The 17,724-nt window shown below is 38.4% G+C and overlaps 1 protein-coding gene across 3 annotated transcripts in view; it reads right to left on the reverse strand.

Moving 5' to 3' along the window:
- ITPR2 (inositol 1,4,5-trisphosphate receptor type 2) overlaps positions 1-17,724 on the reverse strand; it is a 520,017-nt gene that overhangs the window by 152,110 nt on the left and 350,183 nt on the right. For all 3 annotated transcript variants that reach the window (XR_003001564.1, XM_024733221.1, XM_024733219.1), the window contains exons 38-42: positions 17,454-17,562; positions 16,312-16,499; positions 11,603-11,786; positions 10,638-10,894; positions 2,587-2,787 (exon numbers count right to left, since the gene is read on the reverse strand). Coding sequence is in view for 2 of the 3 variants with exons in the window: in XM_024733221.1 (XP_024588989.1) it covers positions 2,587-2,787; positions 10,638-10,894; positions 11,603-11,786; positions 16,312-16,499; positions 17,454-17,562 (939 nt within the window). In the remaining variant the exon portion in view is untranslated. The remainder of the gene's footprint in view (positions 1-2,586; positions 2,788-10,637; positions 10,895-11,602; positions 11,787-16,311; positions 16,500-17,453; positions 17,563-17,724) is intronic.

A 17,724-nucleotide genomic window follows, 5' to 3' on the forward strand; every position in this document is an offset into this window, starting at 1 on the left:
ACCATTTTAATAGAATTTCAAAAAACAATGGATAAGTAAAACACTCAGTCAATAAATTTTAATATGCCCTTCATTAGAGGAATTCTTTAAATTTAGAATTTTAAGTTCTGATCTATCCAGGCTAAGAGAATATTCCTATTTATAAAAGGAATGCGCCCCTTATGCCCAAGGTTTGTAAATAAACTTTATTGGAAATGATGTAGCAACTTCATTTATCTGCTACTTAATGCTAAATGAGTAACAAGTGATGCTGTTGATCATTGTGGCAGCAGACAGGGTATACAGGCACCTCCTGATGTTCTGGAGACATCTTGTCAATTATGGTGGTTGAGGGAAAAGGTCAAAAGATTCCTTAAACTTAAGTGATTCACAGAGGAATCTGACTTGAGAAAATCTTATAAAATATCCTGAGAGGGGCTTCCCTGGTGGTGCAGTGGTTGAGAGTCTGCCTGCTGATGCAGGGGGCACGGGTTCGTGACCCGGTCTGGGAAGATCCCACATGCCGCGGAGCGGCTGGGCCCATGAGCCATGGCCGCTGAGCCTGCATGTCCGGAGCCTGTGCTCCACAACGGGAGAGGCCACAACAGTGAGAGGCCCGCGTATACCGCAAAAAAAAAAAAAAAAAAAAAAAATCCTGAGAGATAAATGTCAGTATTTTGAAGGTTAGGGTCTACGGTGCTAGGACTCCACATTTAATTCATTTTATAGGACTTGAAAATCAGGAACTTGTGGGTTTGAGTTTGTGGAGCTACATCTTACCACACAGCACCCACTGTCAAGGTGTCTGAAAAACTGAAACCCACGTAAGATAAATGAGAAAGAGTAAAATCAAAGTGACTCTGAAAGGACTGTTATTTTTCAGAATGGGCTTCATTTCTCCCTTCATAAAAGGAAATTTTTACTCCCCTGACACCCAAGAGAGGTGTTTTCCATCCGTCTTCTACATCTCCTGAGGTTCTTCTGATGGTTAAAATGTTTGCTAAACTTAGAGGGAAGCAATTTGCAGATTGTGTCCGGAATTTGCAAGCCACTTTCTTTTTATCCACACACTTCCAGAGCACGGGGTTCATAGTAAGTGTATTTCCAGGGTATACGGGATTCACGCTATTTTATTATTAATTTCTACTTTTAGAGCTTACCTGATTTAGTAAAAAACCAAGAGTGGAGAATACCTGTTTTCTGTTATAGATATACATGATTTTAACCAACAACAAAACCAAATCTTTGAATTTGCATGTATTTCCTTAACTTTAAATCAACAGTTAGGTTTTCTTGTATCGTTGCCCTAGGAGAGGGAAATATAACACAGAGCAGAATCCACAAACTCTCTCACCATGTCACGTGCATATTACGGGGCGGGGGGGGAAGAAGTATGCCCCTAACAAATTATTTATGTCAATAATTGTGTTTTTGTTCTACATACCTATGCATTTACATGTATGTGTGTGTGCATTTTTGTACATATACATCATATAATTCACAATAGAAAAGCAAATTACTTTTTTCACTTTTCTATATTAAGCACTGATATTTGGTCTCAATGGCTTCTTTAAAATTAATAACCAGAAATGTCTGTGACTTGAAAACTCTTCCTTCCAGGGTGGATCCATGCTTGTGATGGTAGCCCTGTAACAACCTGTGTAGATGTGAACAGTCAGTAAATTCCAGGGTGCCCCCCACTTTACTAGTCCAAGTGTTCTACTGTCTACTCCTTCTATGTGACTGTGATATCCAAGAAAATGGAATCAGAGACAAACACTCTGGAAAAAGGAGTCGAAACTTTGCCCTGGAAAATGTAATACAGTTAAAAGCGCACTCTAAACTAAACCACAAGTCCTCAGTTTTTTGTTTGTTTGTTTGTTTGTTTTGCGGTACGCGGGCCTCTCACTGTTGTGGCCTCTCCTGTTGCGGAGCACAGGCTCCGGACGCGCAGGCTCAGTGTCCATGGCTCACGGGCCCAGCCGCTCCGCGGCATGAGGGATCTTCCCGGACCGGGGCACGAACCCGCGTCCCCTGCATCGGCAGGCGGACTCTCAACCACTGCGCCACCAGGGAGGTCCAAGTCCTCAGTTTTAAGAATGGCCCTACAACGTACAGATTCGGTTACTCTGAGACTCTAGAACACCACTTGATTTCTGAGTCAGAACCTATTCATCAGCAAAATGGAAGAACTATTACATATTTCATAAGTTTATTGTGAATATGAAGGAGATAATATACACAACCCACTGCAGTGGAGCCGAAGAAACCAATGGGAGTTGATGCCACAAATCCTAGAAAGATTGACTAAAGATGAAAACTGATCAATGATGAAAAAAACATATTTAACGTTTTTTGATAACTCTGATTTTTATGTGGAATAGTTTCATGGGAATTTCCTTTTAGGGTGAAATTAAATTAAAATATGGCATAGTATTTGTTAGTCCATAATTCAGTCTTTGTATGTTTTGTTAGGAAGGTAAAACTATCTGGCAAAGCAAGAAGAAAGATCTTTTACATGCACGCAAAGCTTGGCTCCTTCACCAAGCTGATCCTTTTGCTGACTGGTCAGAATACTTGGGCGTGAAGGACTGCTTTCACAGTTACCTGATTTTCATGGCATGGGCCCTGGCAATACTCAGTCAAGCTCTCCAGAGTCTGGTTGACCAGCACTACATTCTTCTCATTGATGTAGAGACCCAAGAGGCCCAGGCCACCCGTCGTACTTCCACAAATGCAGTCCAAAAACTGAAGGGTCTCACAAACAAGGTTGTAATTTGTTTTGTTGTTTTGATTCCTCAAGAAATTCTAAAGGCAAAAGAAAGCATACCTGAAGCATTAAAAAAAAAAAATCACTGTGCTAATTGTTTTTAGTTCTCTCCATAGGAGTGTTTTTCTAACTCGAGAGGATCCCCGTGGTAATGTGGGATGGAATGGCTATTTATATGGAAGCATTTATATTTATTAAATTTCTCCTGGGTTTAAGAAATAAAAGATGCATTTTTTCCCCAAGCATCTATATTTATCAGTATGGTTCGTAACAAATATTTCTCAACATCATTGTCTTAAAACTATATACAAAGGACAAAAACAATAGGTAGTAGGAAAAGGAGAAGGAAAAAGAAACTGGAAAGAAATTCATTAGGGAAAGAAGAAATCAAATATTCAACTAAATGATCCCTTATAAACAGTGTAGCTTCAAACAGTAAATGATGCAACCATTACGGAGGGCAACTTGGAAGCACCTGTCAATATTTTCAGTTAACAAACGACTGCAAAGAGGTTCACGGCATACTGCTTATAACAGCCCAAACTGGAAACCACACCATACCCATCACAATGTGACTGATTTAATAAATAAATGTACATCCAAACACTGGAATATACTGAAGCTATAACAGTGAGGTACTTCAATACGTACTGATACAAACATAATCTAGTAATAAGTAATTTAGTAATAAGATATATTACTAAATGATAAAAGTAAGTGGAAGACCATTATATTGTGTGTGTATTTTTTTTTTATCATCTTTATTGGGGTACAATTGCTTTACAATGGTGTGTCAGTCTCTGCTCTATAACAAAGTGAATCAGCCATACACATACATATGTTCCCATATGTCTTCCCTCTTGCGTCTCCCTCCCTCCCACTCTCCCCATCCCACCCCTCCAGGCTGTCCCAAAGCCCCGAGCTAATATCCCTGTGCCTTGCGGCTGCTTCCCCCTAGCTATCTATCTTACTACGTTTGTTAGTGTGTATATGTCCATGACTCTCTCTCGCCCTGTCAAAACTCACCCTTCCCCCTCCCCATATCCTCAAGTCCGTTCTCCAGTAGGTCTTGTGTGTGTATTTTTTAAAGGTTTACACGTACAGATCAGTATGCTTATATGTGCATAAAAATTTCTGGAAGGAAACACAACCTGTTAGAGTGATTTTGAGACCTTGCCCGCTTGCTGACAGATGTGGTCCAGTAGCTGGAGCAGCCGGGGACCTGCAGGAACTGGATCGGCAGCCAGCGGCGGACCCTCTCTAGAACCAAGTCTATCGAGAGATTATGCATTCTGTCCAGTCAATGCCATGGATAAGCATCCCCACGGTCTCAGTGCTCCTGCTAGAGGTGAGAGGTTACAGCAAACTATATGACAGCATAGAGGAGTTTCCATACGTATTGCTGAGGGAATAAGAATCTTACCAATCTTCTTTAAAGAACGAACTTCTGCAGAGGGCAGACAGCAGAAGCAAGAACTACAATCTTGCAGCCTGTGGAACAAACACCACATTCACAGAAAGAGAGACAACATGAAAAGGCAGAGGGCTATGTACCAGATGAAGGAACACGATAAAACCCCAGAAAAACAACTAAATGAAGGTAGATAGGCAACATTCGAGAAAAAGAATTCAGAATAACAATAGTGAACATGATCCAGGACCTCGGAAAAGGAATGGAGGCAAAGATCGAGAAGATGAAAGAAATGTTTAACAAAGATCCAGAAGAATGAAGGAACAAACAAACAGAGATGAACAATACAATAACTGAAATGAAAACTACACTAGAAGGAATACATAGCAGAATAACTGAGGCAGAAGAACGGATAAGTGACCTGGATGACAGAATGGTGGAATTCACTGTTGCAGAACGGAATAAAGAAAAAAGAATGAAAAGAAATGAAGACAGCCTAAGAGACCTCTGGGACAACATTAAACGCAACAACATTTGCATTATAGGGGTCCAGAAGGAGAAGAGAGAAAGGACCCGAGAAAATATTTGAAGAAGTTATAGTCTAAAACTTCCCTAACATGGGAAAGGAAGTAGCCACCCAAATCCAGGAAGCGCAGAGAGTCCCATACAGGATAAACCCAAGGAGAAACATGCTGAGACACATACTAATCAAATTGGCAAAAATTAAAGACAAAGAAAAATTATCAAAAGTAGCAAGGGAAAAATGACAAATAACATACAAGGGAATTCCCTTGAGATTAACAGCTGATTTCTCAGCAGAAACTCTACAAGCCAGAAGGCAGTGACATAATATACTTAAAGTGATAAAAGGGAAGAACCTACAACCAAGATTACTCTACCAGGCAAGGATCTAATTCAGATTTGATGGAGAAATCAAAAGCTTTACAGACAAGCAAAAGCTAAGAGAATTCAGCACCACCAAACCAGCTCTACAACAAATGCTAAAGGAACTTCTCTAAGTGGGAAACACAAGAGAAGAAAAGGACCTACAAAAACAAACCCAAAACAATTAAGAAAATGGTCATAGGAACATACATATCGATAATAACCCTAAACGTGAATGGATTAAATGCTCCAACCAAAAGACACAGGCTTGCTGAATGGATGCAAAAACAAGACCCATATATATGCTGTCTACAAGAGACCCACTTCAGACCTAGGGACACATACAGACTGAAAGTGAGGGGATGGAAAAAGATATTCCATGCAAATGGAAATCAAAAGAAATCTGGAGTAGCAATACTCATATCAGATAAAATAGGCTTTAAAATAAAGAATGTTACAAGAGACAATGAAGGACACTACATAATGATCAGGGGATCAATCCAAGAAGAAGATATAACAATTATAAATATATATGCACCCAACGTAGGAGAACCTCAATACGTAAGGCAACTGCTAACAGCTGTAAAAGAGGAAATCCACAGTAACACAATAATAGTGGGGGACTTTAACACCTCACTTACACCAACGGACAGATCATCCAAAATGAAAATAAATAAGGAAACAGAAGGTTTAAATGACACAACAGACCAGATAGATTTAATTGATATTTATAGGACATTCCATCCAAAAACAGCAGATGACACTTTCTTCTCAAGTGCTCACAGTACATTCTCCAGGATAGACCACATCTTGGGTGATCAAGCCTCAGTAACTTTAAGAAAATGGAAATCATATCAAACATCTTTTTTGACTACAACACTAGGAGATTAGAAATCAATTACAGGGAAAAAAAGTAAAAAACACAAACACATGGAGGCTAAACAATATGTTATTAAATAACCAAGAGATCACTGAAGAAATCAAAGAGGAAATCAAAAAATACCTAGAGACAAATGACAATGAAAACAGATGGAAGTCCTAGTCACAGCAATCAGAGAAGAAAAAGAAATAAAAGGAATACAAATTGGAAAAGAATAAGTAAGACTGTCACTGTTTGCAGATGACATGACATGATTTGTATGGAGACACAAAAGATCCCAAATAGCCAAAGCAGTCTTGAGGGAAAAAAACAGAGCTGGAGGAATCAGACTCCCTGATTTCAGACTATACTATAAAGCTACAGTAATCAAGACAATATGGTACTGGCACAAAAACAGAATCATAGATCAATGGAACAAGATAGAAAGCCCAGAGATAAACCCATGCACCTATGGTCAACTAATCTATGACAAAGGAGACAAGGATATACAATGGAGGAAAAGAGAGTCTCTTCAATAAGTGCTGCTGGGAAAACTGGACAGCTACATGAAAAGAATCAAATTAGAACACTCCCTAACACCATACACAAGAATAATCTCAAAATGGATTCGAGACCTAAATGTAAGACTGGACACTATAAAACTCGTAGAGGAAGACATAGGAAGAACACCCTTTGACATAAATCACAGCAAGATCTTTTTCGATCCACCTCCTAGAGTAATGGAAATAAAAACAAAAGTAAACAAATGGGACCTAATGAAACTTGAAAGCTTTTGCAGAGCAAAGGAAACCATAAACAAGATATAGAGACAGCCCCCACAATGGGAGAAAATATTTGCAAACGAATCAACGGACAAAGGATTAATCTCCAAAATATATGAACAGCTCATGCAGCTCAATATTAAAAAAACAAACAACCCAATCTAAAAATGGGCAGAAGACCTAAATAGACATTTCTCCAAAGAAGACATTCAGATGGCCAAGAAGCACATGAAAAGCTGCTCAACATCACTAATTATTAGAGAAATGCAAATCAAAACTACAATGAGGTATCACCTCATACCAGTTAGAATGGACATCATCAGAAAATCTACAAACAACAAATGTGGAGAGGGTGTGGAGAAAAGGGAACCCTCTTGCACTGTTGGTGGGAATGTAAATTGATACAGCCACTATGGAGAACAGTATGGAGGTTCCTTAAGAAACTAAAAATAGAATTACCATAGGACCCAGCAATCCTACTACTGGGCATATACCCAGAGGAAACCATAATTCAAAATGACACATGCATCCCCATGTTCATTGCAGCACTATTTACAACAGGCAGGTCATGGAAGCAACCTAAATGCCCATTGACAGACGAATGGATAAAGAAGATGTGGTACATATATACAATGGAATATTACTCAGCCATAAAAAGAAATGAAATTGGGTCATTTGTTGAGATGTGGATGGATCTAGAGACTGTCATACAGAGTAAAGTAAGTCAGAAAGAGAAAAACAAATATCGCATATTAATGCATATATGTGGAACCTAGAGAAATGGTACAGATGAACTGGTTTGCAGGGCAGAAGTTGAGACACAGATGTAGAGACCAAACGTATGGACACCAAGGGGGGAAAGCTGCGGGGGGATGGGGGTGGTGGTGTGATGAATTGGGAGATTGGGATTGACATGTATACACTGATGTGTATAAAATTGATGACTTATAAGAACATGCTGTATAAACAAACAAAAAAAAGTGATTTCATGGGGGAATAAACCTGGTGAAAGGGTAAGCAAAGATGGAAACTTTTATTTTATTTTAATTTATTACTTATTTTCACTAATTTAATTTACTATTTAATTCATTTGAATTCATTTCTACCATTTATTCTATTTCCTTTTAGTTTGCATTTGTGATTTTTTTCCCAATTTTTTGTATTGTGGCAAAATATACATAAAATTTACTCTTAACCATTTTTAAGTGTACACAGACGGGTGGTATTAAACATATTCATAATGTTTAGCCACCATGTCCATCATCCATTTCTATAACTCCTTTCATCTTTGTAAAACTAAAACTCTACACCTATTCACAACTCCCCATTCTCCCTCTCCCTAGCCCTTGACAACCACCCTTCTACTTTGTCTTCATTATTTTGACTACTCTATCTCATACAAGTGGAATCACACAGGATTTGTCTTTTTGTGTGTCTTATTTCACTTAGCATAATGCCCCCAGGTTCATACACGTTGTAGCACGTGTCAGAACTTCCTTCCTTGTTAAGGCTGAATGATATTATATTTTCTGTATACACCCCATTTTGTGTATCCATTCATCTGTTAAAGGACACTGGGGCTGCTTCTATATATTAACTATTGTGAATAATTCTAACACTTATTTGTAATAAAACAAAACTCTTTTATAAAGTAGCATTTTCCAAATTGTTTGATCCCACATTCCTATCAGGAAGATGTTTGATCAGATACTACATGTCCACTTCCCACATGGACAGACCACATGGGTCGGGATAAGTGCACAGGCACATATTCAATATCTTCCCTCTGCAAATAAAGCTTCTGGTCTTTTCCTGCTGACAGCTCTGCAGCAGCTCTCTCCAAGTTGTGGTGGGGTGGTCCACAAGAGTCATGGCTTCCACCATTCATTAATTCCTGAGGGTCTCATCTCCTTGGAGGATATTCAATCCAAATTAATATGAATCTACCCTCTCTTACCAATTCAGAACACCTGCACTTTAGATGCTTACTAGAAAACACAGCTTCAAACTCTGCTGTCGCTCTAATACTGGAGTTGTGCTCTTAGAAATGATGTCACCATTCATGTGGTTTTTCTATGGTGACATAAGCAGCATGTACAAATGATGCCCAAAACAGAGGGGCCAAAATTCCTAGGCACACCTAAGTTCATCTATTTGACAACAAAAAATGTACCAAAGATGTAAGGCCAGGATCATATTAATTTACAAAGGTATCAACCTTCACTGCTGTAAAAAATCCTCTTCCCCAAGTAAATCAATGAAGTTAGAACGCTCCCTCACACCATACACAAAAATCAATTCAAAATGGCTTAGAGACTTAAATATAAGACATAATACCATAAAACTCCTAGAAGAGAACATAGGGAAAATATTCTCTGACATAAATTGTAGCAATATTTTCTTAGGTCAGTCTTCCTAGGTAAAAGAAATAAAAGCAAAAATAAACAAATGTGATCTAATAAAACTTATAAGCTTTTGCACAGCAAAGGAAACCATCAACAAAACGAAAAGACAACCTACAGACTGGGAGAAAATATTTGCAAATGATGCAACCGACAAGAGATTAATTTCCAAAATATATAAACAGCTCATACAACTCACTATCAAAAAAGCAAACAACTCAGTTGAAAAATGGGCAGAAGACCTAAAGAGACATTTCTCCAAAGAAGACATACAGATGGCCAACAAGCATATGAAAAGATGCTCAACACTGCTAATTATTAGAGAAATTCAAATCCAAACTACCTCACACCAGTCAGAATGGCTATCATCAAAAAGTCTACAATAAATAAATGCTGGAGAGGGTGTGAAGAAAAGGGAACCCTCCTACACTATTGGTGGGAATGTAAATTGGTGCAGCCACTATAGAAAAGTGTGGATGGTCCTTAAAAAATAAACATATAGTTACCATATGATCCAGCAATCCCACTCCTTGGCATATACCCAGAAAAGACAAAAACTCTAATTCAAAAAGATACACTTACCCCTATATTCACAGCAGCATTACTTACAATAGCCAAGACATGGAAGCGACCGAAGTGTCCATCAACAGACACATGGATAAAGAAGATGTAACACACACACACACACACACACTGGAATATTACTCAGCCATAAAAAAAGATTGAAACAATGCTATTTGCAGCAACATGGATTTATCTAGAGAGATACCACTTATATGTGGAATCTAAAAAAATAGTACAAATAAACTTATTTACAAAACAGAAACAGACAGAAAACAAACCTATGGTTACCAAAGGGGAAGGGGGAAGGAGGAGGGAAAAATTAGGAGTATGGGATTAACAGATTCACACTACCATATATAAAGTAGATAAATAATAGGGATTTACTCTATAGCACAGGGAACTATTCCATATCTCATAATAAGGTATGATGGAAAAGAATTTTAAAAAGGAAATATATGTATATATATATGAATCACTTTACTGTACTCCTGAAACTAAAACTATACTGTAAATCAACTATACTTCAAAAGCCAAAAAAAAAAATCCTCTTCTATATTAACTCTGTTTCTAATGAAGACATACAAAGATACTCTGTATCCACACTCAAGAAATATGAACTGAGTTGGGAACGATGAAAGCCTCCACAGTCTTATAAAACCATGAAACGTACTGATGAGGCAAATGGGACCTTACTTAACAAATCCCGGAGTCCTAAGGTTAGAGGATACCCACTGAGGCTAAAGAGATGTGAGTTGAAAATGCAAAGAATGATACCATAGGAGCCTGATTTTTTTTCATGCATAAAGGAATTTTCCTCTCACTCTTCTTCACTTAGATACCAAAGTTTCTTCCATTTCAGAAGAGCACTATTGTTTTTATTGTTTCTCCCAAACTCTCTCCAAAACTACTTGTTAGTTTTATTTGAATTTAATTACCTATAATCATAGGCTGTATGCTCGGCTTTCACACAAAATAGAACAAATACCTGCAGTTCCCGGTTGTGATTCTCACAGAGTAACTGAAGAAATCTCAAAATTGGCTGCATGATGGCAATGGCAGGACTCATTGTTACTTCCTCCGCGGACTTTTCCTCAGCGTTTCCAGCTTCTGATCCTGTGCAAATGATGTCTATTTCTGGATCCATTTCTCTTCTGTACGCACAGTATGCTTTGGATGTTGCCGAAGAAGCTTCTGTTAATTGCCCTTTCATTCCCTCTTTTAAATGTAATGATGAATCTCGCACTGAAAATAAAGCAGTATTCTTATATTTATGAATTAACTTCCTTTTGCTAATTAAAAAAAAGACAGTTATCCAAATTCTCTAACAATTGAATTTAAAATCACCTGACAAGAGGTGCAAGAATTTCCCAAAAAGAATCCAAGAGGTAGCAACTAAAAAATTAACTTTGCACTGGGATATTAAAAAAAAGATCTTAATGCTTAGCCAATTTTAGAAGGGCTCCTGTCTTTGTGATAAATATAAAATGTCAGAGTTCCTGAATACGAGAAGGTGGGAAAATAGGGCAAACTTCAAAAATGTTAATATTTAGACGATTTGTATTTACTACACTGATGACTTCATTATTCCAAATATCAAAAATCTTTCATAGGGTTTATTGCTGTAATTCCTGTTCTTACAGTTTAAATTTCATGAACATTCAGAAGGTTTGGGCAGTTGTTCTTAACCATAAATTTCACACTGAAATCAAACATTTTCATGTCACTTGTTGCTTTGCACTGATAACTCCTTGCTTGAGCCTGGCCCTACAGAGCTCTTTCAAGGTCAACCCCATGACCACAAAAATTCAAGGATGGAGTTCCATAAACAGAGTCACAGCTGGAATAATTAGACTAAGACAAGTGAGATAAAAAACATAAGAGAGATCTAAAAACTGTGTTACCCCTCTTTTCTCTCACTCTATTCTCCCCAATACTCAACTATTTCTTTACCTCTCATGCGTGGGCCAGATGTCATTAATTCGTTGTCATCATCCCTTTTTTTGTTACCTAAGTCTATGGTATTAACTGTCACTGTTGATCTTATCTCTTTCTGAGCAGCCTTCATTCGGTCATAGAGAACTTTGAAGAATTTTTCTGACTTTTTTTGTTCATGCAACTGCTGGTAGAAGGAATACTGCAAGAAAACATATTTTAAGACATCTATACCCAAGGGGAGAAAATAATGTTTTTATGTTTGAAATAAACATAAGCATTATGGATAAAAGTCTATATTTAATGTGCTGCCCATGATTATTTCATAAACTGACAGCTTTGCTAGTCTCCTGTACTACTTACTGTGTCCTAATAATAGCTTGTATTTGCTTAGCACTTTCCACTAAAATCCAACATAATTTCATGTTATTGAATTCATCTTTACTGATTATTTGTTTTAAAATTTTACAAAGGTACTGTAAGAAGGGGTATGCAAAGAGCGCTTTGATTTTTATATTATTATGAAGTCATGTTTTGATTCAACACATATTTACTGAGGGCCTACTATGTACCGGGTCCCATGCTATGAAGGGATAGAACAAACAGGGGAAACAACTACAGTCTCTGCCCTTGTGACTTTGTAATCTAGCATGGAAAACAACCACTAATCTGATGGTAAATGTGAGTCTATAAAGAGTTATTTTTCTCTTTGTCTAAATTATAGTACATTTAATTTAGAATGTGTTACCATGGCAGCCTCACTCACAGGAACCCACTGATAAGTAGGCACTAAATTCTTCTGGTACTTTATTAGATACGTTGCTTTGCATGGGGTCTAGGGCAAGCCCACCATAAAATGTATAAAGTGAATTCTGCTTTAGAGTAAATAATGATGTAGAAAGGATTCAACACCCGAAGTATGATAAAACATATCTCACGGAGAGGTGGAAATACTGAAACTTGAGAATATCTGCCCTAATCATGGTCTGCTTAATGACTTTAGGAAGTAACCAAAGAGGTAGGAGATGGGAAAGGTGGTACACTCCAGAGAAGTCAGGATTCACACTGGGTGGGGAAATTGTAAGTTATTAAGACTAAAACCTTGGAATAGATGCAACACAAACAAGAGAAAGTAAAAAAAAATTAATAAAGATAATAATTCCAGGAATTGTGCTGATAAAAAAGAGTTATATAACCTTGATGAGAGACAACGGGAAGAAAACATCTGAAGAAATAATGACTTCCAGATCAACTAGAATTGACCATAATCCAATATATCTAAACAGTCAATTTTGGGGAGTTTGGCTCCTGCAGATATGCTTTCCTGAAAGAATGCCTGAAACCATGACTCACAGGTCCTGGAACTTAAGGTGAGACTCTAATGACATCAGGGCTTGAAATGGATGCCTGTCCTGCAATTTGTGATGTGGGCGATGCATATTCTCCAAATGTTTCATGAAGTCTTACAAGTTGGCTTCATACCTACAAGGGGGAAGCTCTAAGCAGAGGGCTAGCAGCAACTCAAGAAAGCAGGCCCAAAAGCCACAGTAACCATAGCAACCACAGTGAAACAGTCAAGCTGGTTCTGTTAATTCAAAGGATAAATTCAGCATTCAGAGACCTCTGTGGTCTCATAAATTAAGCTGATGCTTGAACCCTAATATTTTCAATATAATGGGGTTAGAAGGTAGAGAGGGATTCCTATATATTAATGAGGAAGTTATAGAACTTTGTGGTTCTATTAAAACAAAGTTTTATAATTTATGTTGTTCCTTGACACATATTATCTCATTGATTCTTTCAGTGCAACTGTGTGATGAACACGGTATTCTTATTTCCATTTTGTAGATCAATAAAATATGGTTTGGTGAATGTAAACAACTTGCCCAATATTATATAAGTAGTAAGTGGGTAGAGCTAGGATTTAAATCCAGATTCTCTGACTCTAAATCACTAAATTTATAAAATGACCCCTTAAGCTCAAAATATCAGATGATTTACACAGACTTTTAAAAACCAGGGCTCTATAAAGCTGAACAGTATGATTTTAATAAAGATAAACAGTATGCTTTTTATATGTGTATATAATCTCAACAGGTAGCATAACGATTTACCTCACAAAAGAGGTGGGCTTTGACTGGGGAAGCACCTCCATGAGCTTCAGAGTATAAGAGGAAACTCTAAGGTGGAGCCACGGGTGATAGATAAACAGATCTATGTGACAGAGGAAGGACGTTCCCCCAAGAAGACTAGACTAGACTAGAGTCTAGAAATGAGAGGACAGAGAAGAGAAATGAAGTGAGGAACCAGAGAGATGAAGTAAGACCAGGGTGTGACTCAGGGTGATCAGCCAGTGAAACTTCCTAGGAGTGAGGCGGTAGAAGGATATTTTCGAAAGGAGATGTAGTGGTTAACAGCACAGACTCTGGAGCCAGTCTGCATGGGTTCCAATCCTAGCTTGATCTCTAACTAGCTATGTGAGTTTAGGTATATCTCAGATTCTTCTTTGTTAAGATGAGATAGGACACAAGTTCCTGCACAGGTTGTTTGTGAGGATTAACCAAGTTATTACACAGAAAGCACCAAGAATAGCACTTGGTGGAGGTATTATTTTCATTGTTGCTATTATTAGCATGCAATTCGAAATTGTAATCTAACCACCTCCTCTATCCTCCCCCTCAACCATTCTCTAATAAAGTATATTAAACATATAAATTGATCTATGTAGCTAGGAGGATAGAAATTGAGGAAGAGGATCAGATTCCTACCTCAGTACTACAGAAGCTGCCAAGTGCCAAGACAGCCCATGAACTAAGAAGAAAGCAAGACATTAGTGGCCAGCAAGACTATGAGAATGTAACCCCTCCTGGATTTTGGCAGAAGTCTTGGTGAGGGCAAGGATTCAAGTTGACCTCAACTAGACCTCTTAGGGCCGGGAGCACACAGTTGACATCTGGGTTACACAATGATGTAGATAAGTGAGAAACACGAATAGGGTAAGGCTGGTAAATGAGACTGTCATAACCCATCTTAAAAGAAGGTTTTCTTATACAAAAATCATTGAATGCTATCCACATCAACAAATATTCGTTGAATGGCTATAAAGCACCATAGATATAAAGAACAAGACATGATCCCCTACTTTAAAGAAGATGACATTTAACTGGAGAGACAGGATGTCATATAAATAACAACCAAACAAAGCTGCACAGGCAAAGTGCCAAGTGAGCATCAAAGAAACAAATGCTGTGGGAGCTCAGATAAAGGACTGGTCCCAAAGGCCCCAACCAGACAGGGAAGACTTTGTGAATGAGGTAGAATTTGATTCAGACCACTCATTCATAGAGTCATTCACTCCTGAACATTTATTGAATCCCTAGGCTGGGCCAGCCATGGTGCCAGACACAAGGGATGCAAAGATGGAAAACATGTGGTCTCAACCTCTAAGGAATCATGGCCTGATGAACTCCTGCAGGATAGAGCAGAAGCATACAGTACCTAGTGGACAATTCTGCCCAGTGGGACATAGGATCAGAAAAGGCTTCCAAAAGAAGTTCATGGGTTGAGTCCTTGAAGAGGAGAAAGTGACATGAGAAACGGCACAACACATCTAAGGAACTACAAGAGCTTAGTATAGCTGGTGCACAAGAGAGAGGACGGGGGAGGGGAGAGATGGAACAAGAAAGGAAAGATGGAAAACTTGAAGAGATTAGATCACGAAGGATCTTATGGACTACGGTAGAGTTTGCCTTTACAGGGAAAGTGACTGATTTTAAGCAGGAGAATAACGTGTGTTTTGAAGAGATATCTTCAGAGGTAACATGATTTTTTTTTTTTTTTTAGCGTTTAATTAGATGTGGCTTCTACTTGCCATGAAGAGGGAAAATGGATTCTGGATTTTCCGATTAGTTGTAAGCGTCGTTTCCTTCCTGACCAAGGCAAACCTAGAAATATCAGATCAGTGAGCAGCAGGGCTGGGAGGATGATGCCTGTTCCCTGGGAACACTTCCCAGCTCCAGGGATCACACAGTGAGCGAGCTCTGCCTTTAAGTGGGGGGAGTCCAGACACAACTTGGCAGGAATTTCAAAGTGAAACACATGCCTTCTAGAAGCAGTGGTCTGATCCTGCATGCAAGTGAGCACCCCTCCTGAGGTGGATGAGCAAGAATGAAGAAAGAAGACATGGTTCTTCTCTCCCCACACCAGTGAATGCAGGGAGAGGCAACAGGGTAACGAGCACTGAGAGATTTGGGGCAAAAGGGAAAGGTAGAGTTCTGAGCTTCTGAAAAAGTATCTGAGATGGGTGGGGAATGTTATGGGAACTTGTTTTAATGCCAAATACTGGGCGAGGAGTTTATATATATTACCTCATTTAATTAATGCACTTAATTCTTTTTCTTCTACATTTAATTCTTTGATGAGTCAAAATGTTGTCCTGATTTGCTGAAAGTAAGCCTAAAATTTCCCTAAGCAAACCAGAATTTCTGGTATCATGTTAGAAATGATGCTGCTAAGGAGGGCTCTGCTTCACCGAATAATTTGTGGAGCTCTGTAGTTACTACAGCAAATCAAATAAATATATAAGGAAAATGTGGTTGTTTTTGGGTGGGGGAACAGTCGTGAGAAGCTTAATGAAAAAACATTACTTTCCCTGGGTATCTATAACAAGTAAATAAGAAATACAGAATAACAAAATGTAACAAATGGTCATGATGGTAAGCAAGTACCTGAGTTTGTGTATTTCCTCCTTCAAGCAAGGCAATGCCAAATAAAATGCCTTCCGAAAAAATTCTGTCATTTTTGGTGCTCATTATAACATCGATGACAAGTTCAGATGCACCTTCTTTATCCAGTAGACACTGAATATCTGACATGGATATCCCCATCTTATCTGAATCTTGTCCAGAAAAGCTTCCTGTGATTAGGAAAAACAAATAAATAAACCTTTGTCAGAAGGCAAAATTAATTCAAATGTTCAAATCCATTGTTTTATGAACCCAAAATTGTGCAAAGGTTTTTGGGCCTCTCACTGTTGTGGCCTCTCCCGTTGTGGAGCACAGGCTCCGGACGCGCAGGCTCAGCGGCCATGGCTCACGGGCCTAGCCGCTCCACGGCACGTGGGATCTTCCTGGACCGGGGCACGAACCCGCGTCCCCTGCATTGGCAGGCGGACTCTCAACCACTGCGCCACCAGGGAAGCCCCTGTGCAAAGGTTTTTAATAGTGCTTTTAAAATTTATTTTTCCAGTTTTATTGAGATATAACATCGTATGTCAATGATACATAACATTGTGTACGTTTAAGGTGTACAACATAATGCTTTGATATATGATATATTGCAAAATGATCACAACAATAAGATTAATTAAATTCATCATCTCATAAAGTTAATTTATTTTCCTTGTGATGAAAACTTTTAGGATCTATTCTCTTGGCAACTTTCAAATATGCAGTACAGTATTGTTAGCTATAGTCATCGTGTTGTATATTACATCTCCTGGATTTATTTATTTTAGAGCTGGAAGTTTGTTCCTTGTGACCCCTTTCCCTTGATTCCCCTACTCCCCACCCCCTGCCTCGGGCAAGCACAAATCTGATGCCTGTGTCTGGGAGTTTGGTGTTTTTAGATTACATATGTAAGCGACAGCAAAGATAGCCTGTCTTTGTCTGACTTAGTTCACTTTAGCATAACGCCCTTGAGGTCCATCCTAGTTGGCGCAAATGGCAGGATCTTCTTATTTTTGCTGTGGCTGATAATAGTGCTCTTTAAATGATTTTTATATTTGTGCTATGTTAAGTAAAATACTAGAGTAGCACTGCATGCAGACACGCTCTAAAAATCCGAAAATGAGGAAAAAATGATGTCTTGCCTCCTCCTTGTGCAGATTTGCAGTAGGCTCCAGAGAGGTGTCCGTTCATACAGACACCATAATTGCCTCTAAAGTACCGATTCAGGAGTATTTTTCTTAATGTAGTACCCTAATAAAAAGGATTAGAAAAGTGTAAGTTATTGTTTCTTTTTCTAGCAAAAGAAAAAATATCAATACATTAAAGTGCCACTTAAAATGCATTTTATCAATGATTTGAGACATGGAAAAAGTAACTTTATACTGCATAATATTTTCTGAGGCAAAAATTTGC

The sequence above is a fragment of the Neophocaena asiaeorientalis genome, unplaced genomic scaffold (assembly GCF_003031525.2).
Source record: "Neophocaena asiaeorientalis asiaeorientalis breed wild unplaced genomic scaffold, Neophocaena_asiaeorientalis_V1.1 scaffold150, whole genome shotgun sequence".
Classification (NCBI taxonomy): domain Eukaryota; kingdom Metazoa; phylum Chordata; class Mammalia; order Artiodactyla; family Phocoenidae; genus Neophocaena; species Neophocaena asiaeorientalis.